Source organism: Amblyraja radiata, chromosome 22, assembly GCF_010909765.2.
Source record: "Amblyraja radiata isolate CabotCenter1 chromosome 22, sAmbRad1.1.pri, whole genome shotgun sequence".
Taxonomy (NCBI): domain Eukaryota; kingdom Metazoa; phylum Chordata; class Chondrichthyes; order Rajiformes; family Rajidae; genus Amblyraja; species Amblyraja radiata.
In genome coordinates, this window is record NC_045977.1 from 24823415 (window position 1) to 24840647 (window position 17233).

Sequence of the window (17233 nt, forward strand, 5' to 3'; positions counted from 1 at the left end):
AGCATAGACTGAAGGAACTGTTTCTGTGCTCAATTACATTATGGTTCTGTGGATAGGTAGGATCGAATGACCTAGATCTCTGCTGCATGTTTTACGTACCTCCTGGCATTAACTCCATTACCAACTTCGGGTAGGCAATGTCCGAGCAACCAACTGGGTTACCGCAGATCCTACGGCAGGTTTCGGCATCAGCACAAGCCACCTGATCTAAAACAAGAATGAGAATGGGAGTGAAAGCTTGCTGAGCTGCAGGAGCATGGCGCGTGGGTAATCTCCAACGGTTCCCCGCTTACCTGGAAAGAGCACTCTGCTGACCATGCCTGGGAGGACCATTAAGAAGACAGGCAAGACTTTCAAATAGGCAGCAAACAAGGAACCACCCTTGGCATGGAGGAGTGTCCTGGCAGACAGGGACCTCTGGACAATTACCTAATGTTTGAGACAATGGAAAAAAATCAACAAGTGTCAGCATGCTGGGAACACGAGCCTGCCGATTCTGACTGCCGTGGGGGAGGGGCTCAGGAAGCTCATCTAGATCTTCATCCCTTGTTGAACTGATGATACACAGCAGGTATGGAGGAACCAATGTAATGTCAGGAATAGCAACAGAGTTTGGAAACCCCAGGAAGGAACAAAGTTAAGGGGAAAAAGTTAACCAGGACTAATATAAGAAAGCAGAAGGTGATACCTGGTCTGTGCACCAATACCAGATGGAAGGGATTGTCATTCCAATCAGTACACCCGGCCAAGGGAAGTCCGAGGTCACAGGATCCCGGAAAATGTGGAAAGCGTCTTTTCTTGGATAGCCACAGGAGGTGTTGAGGTCACGAACACTTGGAATGGCATAGAAGTATGTCTCCTGAAGTGCTGAGTAACCTCCAATTTCATTGAAAGCTGTGGAACAGAGAACTGTGTCACTGGGATTGAAGAAACTTAGTTGCATATCCAACACTGCTTCATGAAATAATCAACTTCTCTTCGATGTTTTATTTTACAGCTTTTCCTGCAAAGAGTGTGCTTTAGTTCCACAACCAATTAGACCTCATTCTCTGAACCGAGGCCTCAGGTCTACCACCGCTCTCTGCTCTAATCCTGGAGAACACACAACGAGGAGATGATTGCCTGCGAGAAGGAGTGATGAAAGTTTATTTGACTGGTTCCTAGAAATAATGGATTTTCCAATGAGGAGAGATTGAGTAAGTTCCTTTGAGTTTAGATGAAGAGGATATCTCATGAAGGGCTTTGAAAGGGTGAATGTGGGAAACTACCTCTCCAGAGGAAGGGGCGTGGAGCCAAGAGAAATAGATGATGACAGATTTAGGTTGAAATATTGAGAAAGGTTGGGCCTTGTGAGTTGACGGAATTATCTGCCCAGGTAAGGGATGGATTCTGATTCACTCACATCTGGAATAACAGAGGGGAAGGGGATCGATGAATGTGCTGGAAGGACAGAAAGAGAAGGTTTACTATAAAACTAGATTACAGAGTGGACAGTTTGAACTGGTTCTGGGGTCCCATCTTCTTTATATTCGGACTGCATTTCCAAACTTGAGTTTGGAGCTAAACCAAGAAAAGTGAACATTGAATGCAGCAATACGAGGGTATACGACAGCATAACCAATTGTTGCTCTAAACAATGTGCTTGTAATATTCTGCATTAAATAGTTGAACCAAACTGCTCGCATTGGTGAGGAGCAGCCCTGTGAAAGTCCAGAACAATGCAGGGTAGGCAAGTTTCCAATAAGCTGAGGCTGAACACCTCCTCCTCCTGATCATCCCTGTAACAAACATCATTGGATGTGAGCATATGTTCACTGCACCCATGCTGAGTGGAATTGTGGGGCACACCAGATTAGAGAAAGGGTAAGCAATGGGCACCCCCACCCACCATGAGGGCACAATCAGTCAACATGGGACTAAAGTCCCATCACAATCATTGGTCCTGACCAATGCCCATTCTGGGGTTCTCAGGGAGACTCTAAATTCATTTGGTAAGGCTAGTATACTCTGTATGCAGAGTGCACCATCTACAAAATGCGCTACAGTCGGTCACTGTGATTACTCTGAAAGCATCTCCAAACACACTACTGCATGTTCCCCTCCAAGTCACAAACTATCCTGACACAGAAATATTTTGCTGATCCTTCACCATCACTGGGTGTAGATACTGAAACTCTCTCTTCCACAGTACTGTACTTTGGGAGCATCTACACCAGATGCACTACAGGTCCAGGAAGAGGATTCACCAACGGCTCCTCGAAGGGAATTAGGGATGGGCGATAATACTCTCCTGCAATGCCCATGTCCTGAAAAACCCTTCAAAGGATGTCTTAATTTGATTTGGAAACTAGCTTTGAATGTTCAGCTGAATTCCACTCACCGTATCCCATGAGAATCAGAGCCCCAATCAGCATGATGACGGTCTGGAGTGCATCAGTATATATCACTGCTGCTAGTCCACCTGCCCAAAGAAATACAGAAATAACCTCTGCCCAATGGTGTAAACATCACTCGCCATAGCCAAAGGGAACGTTAGTCATAGAGTGTTGGAGAGCAACATCACGGAAACAGGCCCTTCGACCCACTGGCCATCACACACTCATTATTATTCTAATTCTACCCTAACTCATTTTATTCTCCCCCCATTCTATCATCTCCCCCAATCCACCCCTAGATTCTACCACTCATCTACATGGCTGTACGATGGCAGCCTCGCCAACAGTCTGTCTCGTCCTTTTTCTTCTTTCGTTGTTTTTAGTCTGTTGTTAAATGTATGTTTTAGTGTATCTTTAGTTTTGTATTATTTGGGGGGGGGGGGGGGGTACTTTATAAAATCTCTTTCCTCTACGGAGATGCGACTTTTTGCGTATCGTATCTCCGTCCGTGCTGCGGCCTAACATCGTGGAGCTGGCGGCCTCTTGCTGGGGATCAACTTCGTGAGCTCCAACCGCGGGGGCCTGCAGACCTAACATCGTGGAGCTCGCGATCCCTTTGCCAGGGATCGACCTCGGGAGATCCAACCAGGGGAGCCTGTGGACTTAACATCGTGGAGCTCGCGGTCCCTTGGTTAGGGACCAACTTCGGAAGCTCCAAGCCGCAGGTGCTTCCACCGCCCCGATTGCGGGAGCTTCGATCACCCTGACACGGGAGCTTCGATCGCCGGCTACAGGAGCTTCGATCGCAGATGGTTCGACTGCCCCGTCCGCGGGAGAATAAAGATGACAGAAGATAAGACTTTATTGCCTTCCATCATAGTGAGGAAAGTGGGAGCCGCTGTAGTGGATGTTAATGTTAACTTTTATGTAGTTGTGTGTCTTGGTGGTTTTTTGGTACGACTGTTGGCAAATCAAATTCCTTGTATGTTTACATACTTGGCTAATAAATTAATTACAATACAATATATATTAAGAGCATTAGAACCAATGGCCAATTAAACTACCAACCCATACATCTCTGGGAAACCACAGGGAGAAGGTGTAAATTCCACACAGACAACACCCAAAGTCAAGATCTAACCTGGGTCGCAGGAGCTGTGAGGCAGCAGCTTCACCAATGTATCAGTGTGCTGCACATAGTGGCTGTTGACACAATACAAGTAGCCAACTGGGAGAGGTTGGAGTTGAACTATTGTGGTACTGGTCCTGAGTTATAGACCTGCAACAGGATGCTATGGTTTGACATGCAACATCATCACCCTCATTTAGGCAAATATATCCCCAGTTGCACAAACCTACCTCCAACAGTGTAGAGGGTGGTGATCACCAATAACCCAACCACGGCGATGTACAAATCCCACTTGAGAGCTTGTTGTATAAAGACAGCTCCTGCATAGATATCTACCTGGGATAACACATCAGCACAAGATTCATCACTCAGCAGTATATTATCCCACACCCAGCTCCAATCACACCCACGTTGTGAGTTATGGGTGTAATGTGGGTTAGACATCATTTTTATGAAAAGATGCTCAGTGAATCAAGCAGCATTTGAGAAGAGAGAAAGGTACATTAAACAGTACAGCACAGAAACAGGCCCTTCACCCCACAATGTTTGTACTGAACATTATGCCAAGTTAAAATAATCTTCTTTGCCGGTATGGGATCCATATCCCTCTATTCCCTGCATATCTGTGCCTATCCAAAAGCTTTAAACTGCACTATTGTGTCAGCCTCCACCACCCGTGACAGTGCGTTCCAGGTGTCCACCACTCTCTGTGTAAAAAAACTTGCTTCATACATTCTCTTTGAAACTTTGCCCATTTCACCTTAAACCTATGCCCTCTCATCTTTGACATTTCATCTCTGGAAAAGGGGTTTGACTTCCTATTCTATCTATGCCTCCCATTATTTTATATAGTTCTATCAGGTCTCCTCTCAGCCTTCGTTGATCCTAGTTTGTCCAATCTCTATAAACGTCTTATACACCATCTCCAAAGCCTCCACTTCCTTTCTTGTAGTGACTATAACTGCATACAATACATCTAAATGTGGCCCAACAAAAGTCCTATAAAACCTCAACATGAGCCTGTGACTCTGAAACTTAATGCCCTGTGAAGGCAAGCATACCATAAGCCTTTTTTAGCACACTACTTGCATTTCCACTTTCTGGGAGTTACGGACTTGGACCCCAAGATTCTTCTGTACATCAATGTTCTTAAAGGTCATGCCATTAACTGTATAATTTGCCCCTACATTTGACCTCCCAAAATCCAACACCTCACCCGTGGTCAGATTAAAGTCCCAAGTGCCATTTCCCCCCCTTTTGTGTGGCAGGTCTATATCCCGTTGTATACTCTAACCGCCTTCCTCACTGTCCTCAACTTCAGGTAAAGCCTGGCAAGTGGCAAATCTTTTGCATAGGTGAGGAGATGTGGGTGGAGATAGTATTGACCTTTTTCCACTGATGCTTTTCTCCCACCATCTGTCACCCTGTTCCTTTCCCCTAATCCTCAACTCATCTAGAGTAGACCGCCAGAATCTTTTTCCCAGGATGGAAACATCAAACACAAGAGGGCACAGCTTTAGGGTGAGAGGGAAAAGTTTAAAGGAGATGTGCAGGACAATTGTCTACATATGCCTGGAATGTGGTGCCCGGGATGGTGGTTGAAGCAGATACATTAGTGCCATTTAAAACAATTTTGGATAGGCACATGCAGGTAATGAAGGGGTATGGGTTATGTGCACTGTCCTCTTCCACTCATATTCCTCCCTCTAAATTTCACTCCTCCTCTTCCTTTGCTATCTGACACTCTTTTGTCTCCATTTCACTTCTAGCCTTACTATATAACTTACTATATCTATTTACTGATCACCTCTCCTTGCTTTTTTACATCTATCACTTCTCAGACTTTTCTTCACCCCTAACTCTCATCACCACCTTTTTCTCCTCTACTCCACCAGCCTATGGAAGGCTCCTGACCCAAAATGTCATCCCTCCATTTCCGTCCACAGATGCTGCCTGACCTACTGAGTTCCTCCACCTCTTTGTTTTTTTGCTCAAGATTTCAGCATCTGCAGTCTCTTCCATCTCCACACTCCAACAAAGGTTCTCCGACTTGAAATGGTACTTTTGGTTCTCTTGTTACAGACATTGCCCAATTTCATGAGTGTTTCCATTTTCTAGGGAGTTAGATAGAGCTCTAGGGGCTAGTGGGGTCAAGGGATATGGGGAGAAGGCAGGCACGGGTTATTGATAGGGGACGATCAGCCATTATCACAATGAATGGCGGTGCTGGCTCGAAGGGCCGAATGGCCTCCTCCTGCACCTATTTTCTATGTTTCTATGTTTCTAGTTTGAAATATTTCACTCATTTCCATTGGATACCCAGTTATAGAGTCATAGAGTGATACAGTGTGGAAACAGGCCCTTCAGCCCAACTTGCTCTCACTGGCCAACAATGTCCCAGCTATACTAGTCCCACTTGCCTGCGCTTGGCCCATATCCCTCCAAACCTTCAGGAGTTAGCAATGCATTCCTCCTGAAGAGCTGTCCCTTATATCCCTTATAATCAGTTATTGAATGACTGCTTAGTTTAGTTTAGTTTAGTTTATTGTCATGTCCACCAAGGTACAGTGAAAAGCTTTCACTAGACAGCTGGTTATGTTTGTTCTGTCTCTGCTTGACAACATCAGGTTGTGCCCTACTGGTTCAGTGGCTTTGCCGCTGGGCTACACTGCACAGCCGGAGCTCCGTTGCCAGTGGTCTTGCTTCTGGGTTAGGTTTAGGTATAACTTTATTATTGTCACGTGTATAGAAGTACAGTGAAAAGCTTTGTTTTTGCATGTACTACAGTCAAATCAGTTAATACTTTAACTAAATATAATCAAGCCAAACTCAAGTGCAATAGGTAGAGGAAAAGAAAAGGTACACAGTGCAGAATATAGTTTTCAGCATTACAGCACGACAGTTCCAGAGACAAAGTCCAATGTTGACAATGGCTTAGAGGTGAATTGCCTTGTACCCTAGCTTATGGAAGGAACATTCGTAAGCTTGCAAACAGAGGGAAGAGCTATTCCTGAGTCTGGTGGTGCGCGCTTTCATGCTTCTGTATCATCTGCCTGATTGTATTGTATTGTATTGTATTGTATTGTATTGTATTGTATTGTATTTTAATGACCACACAGCCAGGCTGGTGGAATTTGTTATCAGTACAGCTCGGTACAGGTTCCAACATTTCATCAAACATTAAACTTGTGACATAGATATACATACAAACAGACACATTTCATAATACATAAAGGCCATGCTTATTCGTATTTCCTCACCGTACAGAGTTTAAAAAGTTAATTGCAGTGGGAATGAAACAGTTTTTGAAGCGGTTTGTTTTGGAGGCAATTGACCTGTAACGCCTCCCAGAGGGCATTAGCTGAAAGGCATAGTGTGCAGGGTGAGTGGGGTCAGAGATGATCTTGCGGGCTTTGTGAAGTGTCCGTTTGTGGTAAAGTGATTCAAGGGATGGTAAGGGTAAGCCAATAATTTTGGATGCTCTGTTTATGATGCGCTGTAATTTCTTCCGGGAGAGTGAGTCGAGACTGCCGAACCAGACTGTGATGGATGAAGTGAGGATGCTTTCGATGATGGCTGTATAGAAGCGGAGCATGAGATGAGACCTTACTCTGAACTTCCTTAGCTATCGGAGATGGAAAAGTCTTTGCTGGGCTTTTCCATAGATGTGGTCTGCGTTTGTCCTCCATTTGAGGTTGTTGCTGATGTGGGTTCCAAGGAGTTTGAAAGTGTCAGTGATGAAGATGGATTCACCTTTAATGAGCACAGGAGTTTTGGGGGATGGCTGGCGTCTTAGGTCGATGATGGGAGCAGGGAGAAGAAGGAATGACCAGGGTGGGACGTCTTTGATTATGTTGGCTGCTTTTCTAAGGCAGCATGAAGTGTAGATGAGGTAAATGGTGTCTGGTCCTGGGCTACATCCACAACTCTCTGCAATTACTTGCAGTCCTGGGCAGAACAGTTTCCAAACCAGGTTGGAATGCAACCCGACAATATGCTTTCTGTAGTGTATCTGTAGAGGTCTGTAAGAGTCATTGGAGCCATGCCAAAAACCTCAGCCTCCTGAGGAAGTAGAGGCTTGGTGTGTCTTCCTGGCTCTCGCATCAATGTGGTTGGTCCATGACAGATCATTGGTAATACTTGAAGCTCTCAACCATTTCCACTTCAGCACCATTGATGCTGATTGGGGCAGGCACTCAACCGAGCTTCCTTAAGTCGATAACTAGCTCCTTCATTGAGGGGGAGGTTGTTGTCCTGACATCATGTTTCTAGGTTCTCTACTTCCTGTACTTCATCTCATCATTGTTCATGATACAGCCAACTACACTGCTATCATCTGCAAACCTGTAGATTGTGAGTATATAGGGAGTATAGTAGGAGACAGAGAATGTATCCTTGCGGTACTGGTGTTGAAAATTATAGTGGAGAATGTGTTGTCACATCTTCACTGATTGCAGTCTGCAGGTCAGGACATCAAGGATCCAGTGACGGGGTGGGGGGTTGGAGGGTTGACTCTTGATCTGAGAGTTTAGAGATTAATTTTGGATGGGATTATGATGTTAAAGGCAGAGCTATAGACAATAAATAGGAGTCTAACATTGAAGATATGTTCTTCCGAGTCAGCAGCTGGAACTTCAGTTCCAGACCAATTACTTAAATGCAAACAAATTTGAAGATTTTCATGTGTTAGTGAACAAAAGCCATTTTACAGATGAAAGGCTAAGCCAAGGCCTTAGATAATACAAATGAGCCCATGACATTGTGTTGAACAAAATTAGTGCAATTACCATGGAATCCTGTTCAGTGTTGGCTACATACTTAATGCTGCTGGAACAAGCCATGTGGTCATTGTCACAGTTCTGTTTCTGGGATCCCTGTACACACAAGGCAGCTGCCAAGTTTCACTCATTTCCACTGGGACATCATGTCACAGTGACCTGCTTTGGGGCACTGTGGCTTTTAACAGCTTTGCCCCCAATCAATGAGCCCCCTTCCCACAGGGCCTTCAAATTAGTCATTTCAAAATACTTTACTCACTGATATCTTTGTAAATATATAGATGAACAAATAGAGAATTGTAATAAAGAGTCGGATCCTTTGACCTCCAAATCGCTTTAGTAGATATTCAGGCATTGTGGTGACCTGCAGAGAGAAGATATGTTCATCATATTGTTGCACAGTTGAACTATCGTACTGGCTCAGAGATTGGAGGATGAGGGCTGGTGGGCGGTGTTATGGGATTGAGAGGGACGTGACGGCAGGTGTAAACAGGAAATTTCCTGGTGACGGTAAGGATTAACTTGTTGACGAAACATGGGAAACATTACCTCGGCTGCAATGTAGATGGGAAGGAAAAACCAAGCCAGCAGGATCAGAATGACCATTCCCTGGAGAGAGAAGTACAGAGAGGTAACGGCAGCAGAACCAGCGCAAGGTGCCAGCAGTGAGAGTCAGCGTGCAATCAACCAGCCCCCTCCACCTCCATTCCCTTCACAGTAACCGAACACCCCCAAACACGGCACCACCCAATAACCATCCGTCCCTTCCAGGGACCACCTCTGCTACATCACTGTCCTCCCCAAAAACCCCCCCCCCCCCCCCCCACCCCTTCCTGCCCCTGACAATGGGGTAAAATCCCAAGACATCAGTCCATGGACTCATTATTTACCCCTTGAGGCTGGAGAGACATCAGCATTCTTCGGCTGGCTAGACAGAAGCAGGTGCAAGGACCTGGTGATTCAAGTGGGATCTACCCCAGCACATACTGATTTCATTCCTAGGTCATCCATTGACGAGCAAGGTTTGAGGACCGGTTTAGCACCCAAAATATGAAGGCCAATATCACATCCGCGGCTGGTTATTATCGAGACAACTAATCACATATACCAAAAACATAAATGAACACTGCATTTATGCTTGGAATCAGAGGATACAGGCAAGGGATGAAATGTGCACTTTACATCTGTATTCAGGAGAAGGACAAGGAGGACAGTGAGATCAGTGTAGGGAATGCTAATATGCAAGGGCAGTTTAAAATCAAGAAGAGGGTGGTGTTGGGGTTCTTGACCAGCATTAAGGTGGATAAAATCTCCAGGCCTGCTGGTATCTACCCCTGGTTATTGAGAGAGCAAAACAGAGAACTTTGCAGGTGCCTTGAAGAAGATCTTTGTATCTTCTCCAGCCACCAGGTGAGGTTTATAGAGTATCCAATGTTGTTCCTTTATTTAAAAAGGGAAGTGGAGATATTATAGACTGCTGAGCTTCACGTCAGTGGTTGGGATTCTTCAGTGTAGGATTTACTCTCATTTGGAAGAGAATGAACTAATGAGGGACAGTCGGTATGGCTTTATTTGTGGCAGGTCATGTTTTACAAATTTGATTGAGTTTTTTGAGGAGGTGACGAAGGGGATCGATGATCTGCCTTTACAGGGGGCTGTGTTGATTTGGCCTTGCATAAGAAGTGAAGAAGCATCAAATAGTTCTAATTTTCCAATCCTGCATTTTTAATAGCTCAGTTCTAGGAGAGAGCAAATCCCTTGCAGCGTTAGAACTTCCTCACAAAGATCTCCTGAAAGAAAAACTGAAGCATTAAATTGGTTACATAAACCTCATTGCTCTATCTGCAATCAAAAGAGAAAACACTGGAAAATACTCAGAAAGTCAGTGAGCATCTATGTAGAGAGAAGCAGGAAATTTTGAGTCAATGAAGCTTCACGTACATTGGAAAAGTGAGAAAGCAAGCGTTTTAAGGTGCAGAGAGGAGAGGAGAGACTATAGCGAGTGTCTGCGATAAAGTGGAGACCAAAAGAGTCAAAGTAACAATTATTCATCTCAGCGGGAAGGACATGTAAATATGGTGGCCTTTGAGAGCAAGGGTAGAGCAGCTGCTTCATGTCTCCAGAGTTCCAGGTTCGATCCCAATCTCAGACGGTGTCTATGTGGAAGTCGCTTGTTCTCCCTATGACATGTGGTTTTCCACAGGAGCTCCTATTTCCTCCCCCATTTTGTAGACATGCTATGAGTAGGAAGGAGACTCCGTGAGGAGTTGAGCATGTGAGAGAGAGTGAGTTAACAGGAAATAGGTGGGAGATTAGGATTGATGAGGAACGCTGCTGGAAAATGGCATATACTAATGGATCTAATGACCTGCTTCTGTGTCATCAAAAGTAAGTGCAAACTGGCAGTCAAGATAGAAATGTGGAGAGGAAAGAGTGTTACCTTGACAGGTTTAGTGCGCACTTTATCCCACAACACTCTGGATTTCTCTGTCCCACTCCCCTTCTCTGCAACTTAAAACGCACTTATTTTCTCAACTTTCCATTTCTGATTAACAGCCATTGACCTGAAAGCTTAAACTCTCTGTCTTTCTCCTGGTATGCTTGGTTTTTCCAGCATTTTCTGTTTTTGTCTCCAATGACAAGAACCTGGAGAGAGGCGGAAGAATCGCAGTGAGCTGATCCACCATCACGGACGCACATCGAGAGAAAATGTGAGAGTGGAACTCACGTTTAACTCGTACGCGCTGACGGCAATCCCAGAGGCAGCACCTGTGCCAGCTAATCCAATGAAATGTCCACTTCCCACATTACTGGCAAAGAGCGAGGCTCCAATCTAAATGGAGGAGACGTCAGTATTAGAGCCCGCAGCATCATAACCTATGGTCATTCAATTAAGCCACAGATCACCATACTCACCGGCCACCACACCATGTCCTTCCCAGCTAGAAAGTAGCCCTTCACTGTGTTTCTCTTTGTCCTGTACATAGACTGATATAGACATAGGATAGAAAGATTACAGTCACAAATTGATCCACATATTCCCCTTCACTTTAGACTGACTCTCAAAACTTGCCAGTGATTTGTGTAGGTTCCTTGTCACATCAAAGCTCGAAGGAAAGTTCAAAGACATTCTGGCCCAGACATGTTCATCCAAAGGATCATCCCTGGCATGTTTGTAATACACTTCTGACTATTCACACTCCCCTGGTTTGTCCTTGGTGCCTAAAGCCCTTTACCTTCAGGTGCAGCTGCTTTCAACTTCCTTTGAAACGTGTGGCCAAATCCACTCCATCCAGCGTTGCCTCAGACTGTTTCACAAGCACTTGCTAATGCCCTTGCCTTTTGGTCATTAACCTACCCTTCATTAGAAACCACTGCCTAGAGAATAGGCCCATTTGCCTGTGAGTTTCATAGCACATGTTGTTGAGTGTAGGATTCAGGGACCACGCACATTTACTTTGGCCTGGGTACCTGTGTGCTCACAGTCAAGGTTCCCCCGGCAGCTGTGGCCAGCCATTGAAATTATCTATATGCCCAATGTCCATGCCTCTCTTTAATGGAACCAATTTGTATGCAGCTTACTACTTTAGTTGTCTCTCTCAGTTCCACCTTTCTTGGTGAATCATAGTGCTCCTGCTCTCAATACACTTGACTGCCCACTTCTCAGGGCTGCTCAAAATCATCTATGGCTGTAGAGGCTGCTGCAGCTCAGTGGCTCTGTTCAGCGCAACCATGCTCTGCACCTCATTCTAGAGACCACCATCCATCACTGGAGGGATCAAGGTGACAATGTTAGGGACTAGGAGCAGGAGTTACAGACACTCCCATCTACAAAGACCTTCTCCCAATCCCACACGGACACCACCTCCCACCTGGATCTCTCCATTGGACAACACATCCCAGGCTCAGGCAGCCCAAGCTGGCATTACTGAGATGTGTGGGACCCTGAGGTGGGGCATCAGCCACCTGTTCATGCCTGGGCTCCTGTCTCAGGGAGTCAACATCACCTTGAGTTCCAGTCTCCTCATCACGAGATTATTCCAAATACTGCAACAACTCTCCATGTGGTCTCCCAGCATCCTGATCACCGCTGCTTCAGACATGCCACCAAAGCACCATGCCCAAGAGCATGAATTCAGAGGGATTTTCCATAAACATTGGGGTCCCACGAATCTGGGCAGCCGTCTATAGAACACTCAGTGCCCACAACTTGACTTGGCTCATTCCTTGCCTGAGGAGGGGGGGGGGGGGGGGGGGGGGGGGGGGGGGGGGGGGGGGGTTGGGAGGTGGAGTGGCTCATCAGAAATTGTTCTCAAGGGTGATTCTGGGTCTGATGGCCTGCTGGGAAGCGGCTACCCTCGAGATCCTGCTTCCTCATCCAAATGTTATCTCAAACAGTTGTCAGCACTTATACCCTATCGGGAGAACAAGAGCTCTGGTGCCTCTGTCAGTTTCGGGTTTGCATGGTAGCTAAACCTCACCAGTGTACAATCCAGGGAATTGTGGCCAGTGTAGTCCAGAGGGAGGTACGAAGGAAAGGCTTCTTAGGGGGGAGCTCCAGAGAGAGGAGGCCCAGTGCTGGGAGGTCTAAAGAGCAGAGAGACAAAGACAGGAGCTCCAGAGGGAGAAGCCACTGAGGGAGGGACACTAGTAGTGGGAGGAGACTCAGTAAGAGGAGTACTAGAGTCCAAAGGGTGGCAGAGAGAGGAAGTATCTGGATGGGGATTTCCCAGATGATCACTGGCAGCAGCACCTCCCACAGTGCTGAAGAGGGAGGTGGTCACTCTGGGGGGTGTGAGAGTGTTTCTTCTACCTGCAGGGTGAGCACCCACCCAGAGAACAGCAGGTGAAGTCAGCAGTGGGGTACCTCGAGCCTTTCACTAACAAATCACAGCCAATGGTGCAGTGCCCACTGTGTGTCTACACTTGACCTGCTTCCTTCCACTTTCAGTCCATGGCCCATGAGAACCACTTGCCCTGGATGCGCTGGGCCGACTGAAGCTTTCATCTGGGACAGCCACCTGTTGCGCCCGGGTGAGCCTGCTGCTGGAGAGTCTGTGGTGGGAGGGGACAGAGTGACCGCTTGAGGTTGAGGAAGCTGCACCCAAGCGGCCTCTTAGGGGACTGGGTGAAACACTCTGCTGTCATACAGATCCCTCCCCCATCTCTTCACCCTGCTGAGCTGGGGACAGAGGGCAGGTGTCCATGCCAGCAACCTCCTCAGCTTGCCACATCACCGCTTATGCTCCTCCTTACCCTACTCAATGCACCTGTCATCCATGCCCCCATTCCTGCTCCCAGTGAAAGCTGGCTTCAGTGATGAGCACTTACCCAGAGTCCGACAGCCAAGACAAATAACAAATACACAACCAGAACCACAATGTCAGCCACTTCCAGCAGCTGGTCTTCCGGCACAGCTTGCCCAGGGTCCACCGTGCTGGTCGGGCTGCTCATTGCAGTTACCACGGTTCCATCCCTCCACAGATTTGCCGCCATGCCTTCCCTTCGATCAGAGCTGAAAAGCGAATCAAATGAGTTTTCTTATTGAGCGAAATGATCACAATTCTCTGTCAATCAATCAAAGAAAACACATAACTTGTGCAAGGTGTAAGTTTTGTCAGAGACAGTGTCACTGCTTGCTGAACCTTGCTTTTTACCTGAGGTAAAGTTATTTTTAGGAGGGAATCATGCAAGGGAGCCTTGCTATTAGTATACGTTGAGTTACTGCGTGAAGTGGTGGACAAATCTTCCTGTCCCCCATGAGATCAAATTCCAAGCTTTGCTGTTATTAAGTAAAGAAAGAAATTAACTCGCAGTTAAAGTTTGTTTACATTATACATAGTTAGCTAGTGCATCAATACGTGTAAAAGATAATTGAACTTTGGAGCTCTTTTACAGTTTCTCCTTATCTTCCAGCCAAACAGTAAAGGCCCTGTCCCACTTTCCCGAGTTACTCACAAACTCTCCCGAGTTTTCCCCTTGATTCGAACTCGGAGAATTACGATAATAGCCATTCGTAGGTACCCGGGGCTATTTATTTTTACTCGTGGACATTTTTCAACATGTTGAAAAAACGTCCCGACTTACCTGATGCCCCGAGTTCCTACGGCTGGCATTACGAGCCGCCACGAAACATCTACGGACTCCTATGGACTCCTACGAGCTCGCTATCGACATTCCCCGACATTCTCCGAGTTCGAATCAAGGGGAAAACTCGGGAGAGTTTGTGAGTAACTCGGGAAAGTGGGACAGGGCCTTAACTTGCAGAATTTTCCTGCCTGCTGCAATTCATGTTAGCCTCTAGTTCCACAGTGTGTCAACACCGGCTTCCTGTCTCTCAAGCTCACATTATGGGGTCTATGGTAACACACAGTTAACAACCCATGAAGGATGGATGGAGTTCTCAGAGTCTCAGCAACCAATTGGACTTGGCCGGCAGCTAGAACCTTATCTGAACATTGCGCATAGGCTTCTCTTGAAACTTCCCCTCTGCTAGTGGCAGTAAATGGAAAGTAACCAAAAGGTTGCTTAATGTGATTCAGCAACCTCTGGCCTGTATGTGTCCTCATGGACTTAGACTCAATGATGCTTGATCATGAATTGAAAAAAGAACATGCTGATACTAGAAACTTGAAATAAAAACATAAAACACTGGAAACATCGAGGCTTCAAGGACCCTGGTAACACCGAACTGAATGGCATCACAGAGAAATAGCATCACAGGATGGTTGGAGTCATACTTTGTACACAGGGAGATGATCCATCCGAAGTGACCCAGCCATTGTGTTTGAAACTGCCCCATCTGTCATCTGTCAAATAATTGCACTAAGCTTTGCCAGGAAGAGCCAAGTTTTGCTTTAACTTGCTTGTCTTTCCTTACTTCCAGATATTAATTACCTAATCCCACTGTCTAGGGGTCCCACAGTTACCCTAGAACCGTCTTGTATACATCTGCTTGACCAATTTGTGGTTGAAATGCTTGTCATCAATTGTAGTATGTTGGGCAGGATGGAGGTCAGAGAGAGTGGAAGGGCGAGCAGGAGAAGGGTGACGAGCTGGATGTTGTGGAGCACACCCAGAGAATAATCCTGCTGACAGACTACATTGCCAAGGAAGTGCCTATAGGTGAGAAGACAAGGTTAAATCATTGCCAGAGCAAGTGATTTATAGCCTCTGACCACTGCAGATCCACAAAGTGACTGATGGTGGAGAAGGCTGGATGGAGGAGGCTAGTGCACTTCACTGTGTCGAGGATAGTGGGGCAGCTCAAGGAACTCAAGGCATTACAATCACATGGGGTGTTACTGAAGACATTGTTTCTATGGTGAAACGTGGTTTGAGAGATGCAGGTCCAATGGTGTACTTTGGAGAGGGGTGGTAATGGCAGATTAGAATGCTGATGAAAGAGAACAATGAATAAAAATTAGCATAGTTGGGAAGCTGGGTAGAGAATCTGAGTGGCTGGTAGTTTAGTGAGTTTAGGAGAATGGGAGCAGGACGTGGGTTCCCAGACAAGATTGTCTCAAATAATAAGGGGTAACAGGGGAAAGCCGGGAGGGAGGGGAGGAGGGGGCTGGGCCTACGGGTGACTCCTCCGTCCTCAGCGAGCGAGTCCTCGGTCCACGGTGTGGCTGGCTGGGATACTCCCAGCGTGTGGCTTGCCAGGATACTCCAGGAGCATGGCTCGCCGAGTGACCCTTTAGTTAGCGATGCTGCAATATGAGAATAGCAAGTTGAGTAAAAGGCTAAAGAGCAGGACTTCAAGCGTAGTGATTTCTGGCTTATTTCCTGTACCACGTGTTAGTGAGGGTAGGAACAAGAAGTCGGGCACATGAAAATGCAGATGCAGGGGACAGGAATTCAGATTTCTGGACCTTTGGGAATCTCTTCTGGGGCAAAGATGCCTTGTACAAGAGGGGTGGGTTGGACCTGAACTGGAGGGGAACCAATATCCTCTGAAGAAGGATCTTGACCCAAAATGTCACCCATTCCTTCTCTCAAGAGATGCTACCTGACTCGCTGTGTTATTCCAACTTTTTGTGTCTATCTTCAATATCCTGGCAGGCAGGATTGCTAGTGCTACACAGGTGGATTTAAACTAAATTGACTGGAGGGTTTTATCCTATGTAGGACAGAAGCAGGTGAGGCTGGGAGTCAAAAGGTGATGAAAGAAAGTTCAGTGGGCAGACTAGGCAAGAGAATGACAGGGAGTGCGGAAGCACTGTTAGTTTGAACTGCCCTTAGTTTAATGCAAGAGGCTTGATGGATAAGGCAGATGAACTCAGGGCGTGGATATGCATGCATTACCAGGACTTCGTAGCCTTTTCAGAAACCTGGTTAAGAGAGAGACAGGATGACAGCTTAATGTGGCTGTGATAGCGGTCTGAAAAAGGGTCTTAACCCAAAACGCACCCATTCCTTCTCTCCAGAGATGCTGCCTGTCCCGTTGAGTTACTCCAGTACCTTGTGTCTATCTTTGACAGCTTAATGTTGCTACAGGAGGTGGGGGTAAAAGAGGAGGGGGGTATTGCTTTCTTGATGAAGAAGAAATTACATAACTAATGGTTTGTCCCTGTATCCTGGACTCGACTGCCTGAGCTGTAGGGAGAAGTTGAGCAGGCTAGGACTTCATGCCTCGGAGTGCAGGAGGATGAGAGGTGGTCTTATAGAGGTGTAAAAGATCATGAGAAAATAGATAGGGTAAATGAGTATTTTAGCCAGACTAAGTAAATCATGAACCAGAGGACCCGAGGGCCACCTTTTATATACATAGGGTGGTAGATATCTGGAACAAGCTGCCAGAAGAAATATTTGAGGAAGGTTTTATCAAAACAATAAAAAATATTTGGACAGGTGCATGGATAGGAGAGATTTAGAAGGATATGGACCAAATGCAGGCAGGTGGAACCAGTGTAGTCAAGTCAAGTCAAGTCAAGTCAAGTTTATTTGTC

The 17233-nt window shown here is 46.3% G+C and overlaps 1 protein-coding gene across 2 annotated transcripts in view; it reads right to left on the reverse strand.

The window, feature by feature from the left end:
* LOC116985770 (sodium/myo-inositol cotransporter 2-like) overlaps positions 1-14050 on the reverse strand; it is a 30784-nt gene extending 16734 nt beyond the window's left edge. For both annotated transcript variants that reach the window (XM_033040751.1, XM_033040750.1), the window contains exons 1-11: positions 13940-14050; positions 13614-13797; positions 11199-11270; positions 11011-11115; positions 8832-8891; positions 8542-8646; positions 3735-3840; positions 2381-2461; positions 689-894; positions 294-429; positions 100-207 (exon numbers count right to left, since the gene is read on the reverse strand). In XM_033040751.1, the coding sequence (XP_032896642.1) occupies positions 100-207; positions 294-429; positions 689-894; positions 2381-2461; positions 3735-3840; positions 8542-8646; positions 8832-8891; positions 11011-11115; positions 11199-11270; positions 13614-13778 (1144 nt within the window). In that variant the 5' untranslated portion in view covers positions 13779-13797; positions 13940-14050. The remainder of the gene's footprint in view (positions 1-99; positions 208-293; positions 430-688; positions 895-2380; positions 2462-3734; positions 3841-8541; positions 8647-8831; positions 8892-11010; positions 11116-11198; positions 11271-13613; positions 13798-13939) is intronic.
* Positions 14051-17233: the final 3183 nt, after the last annotated feature.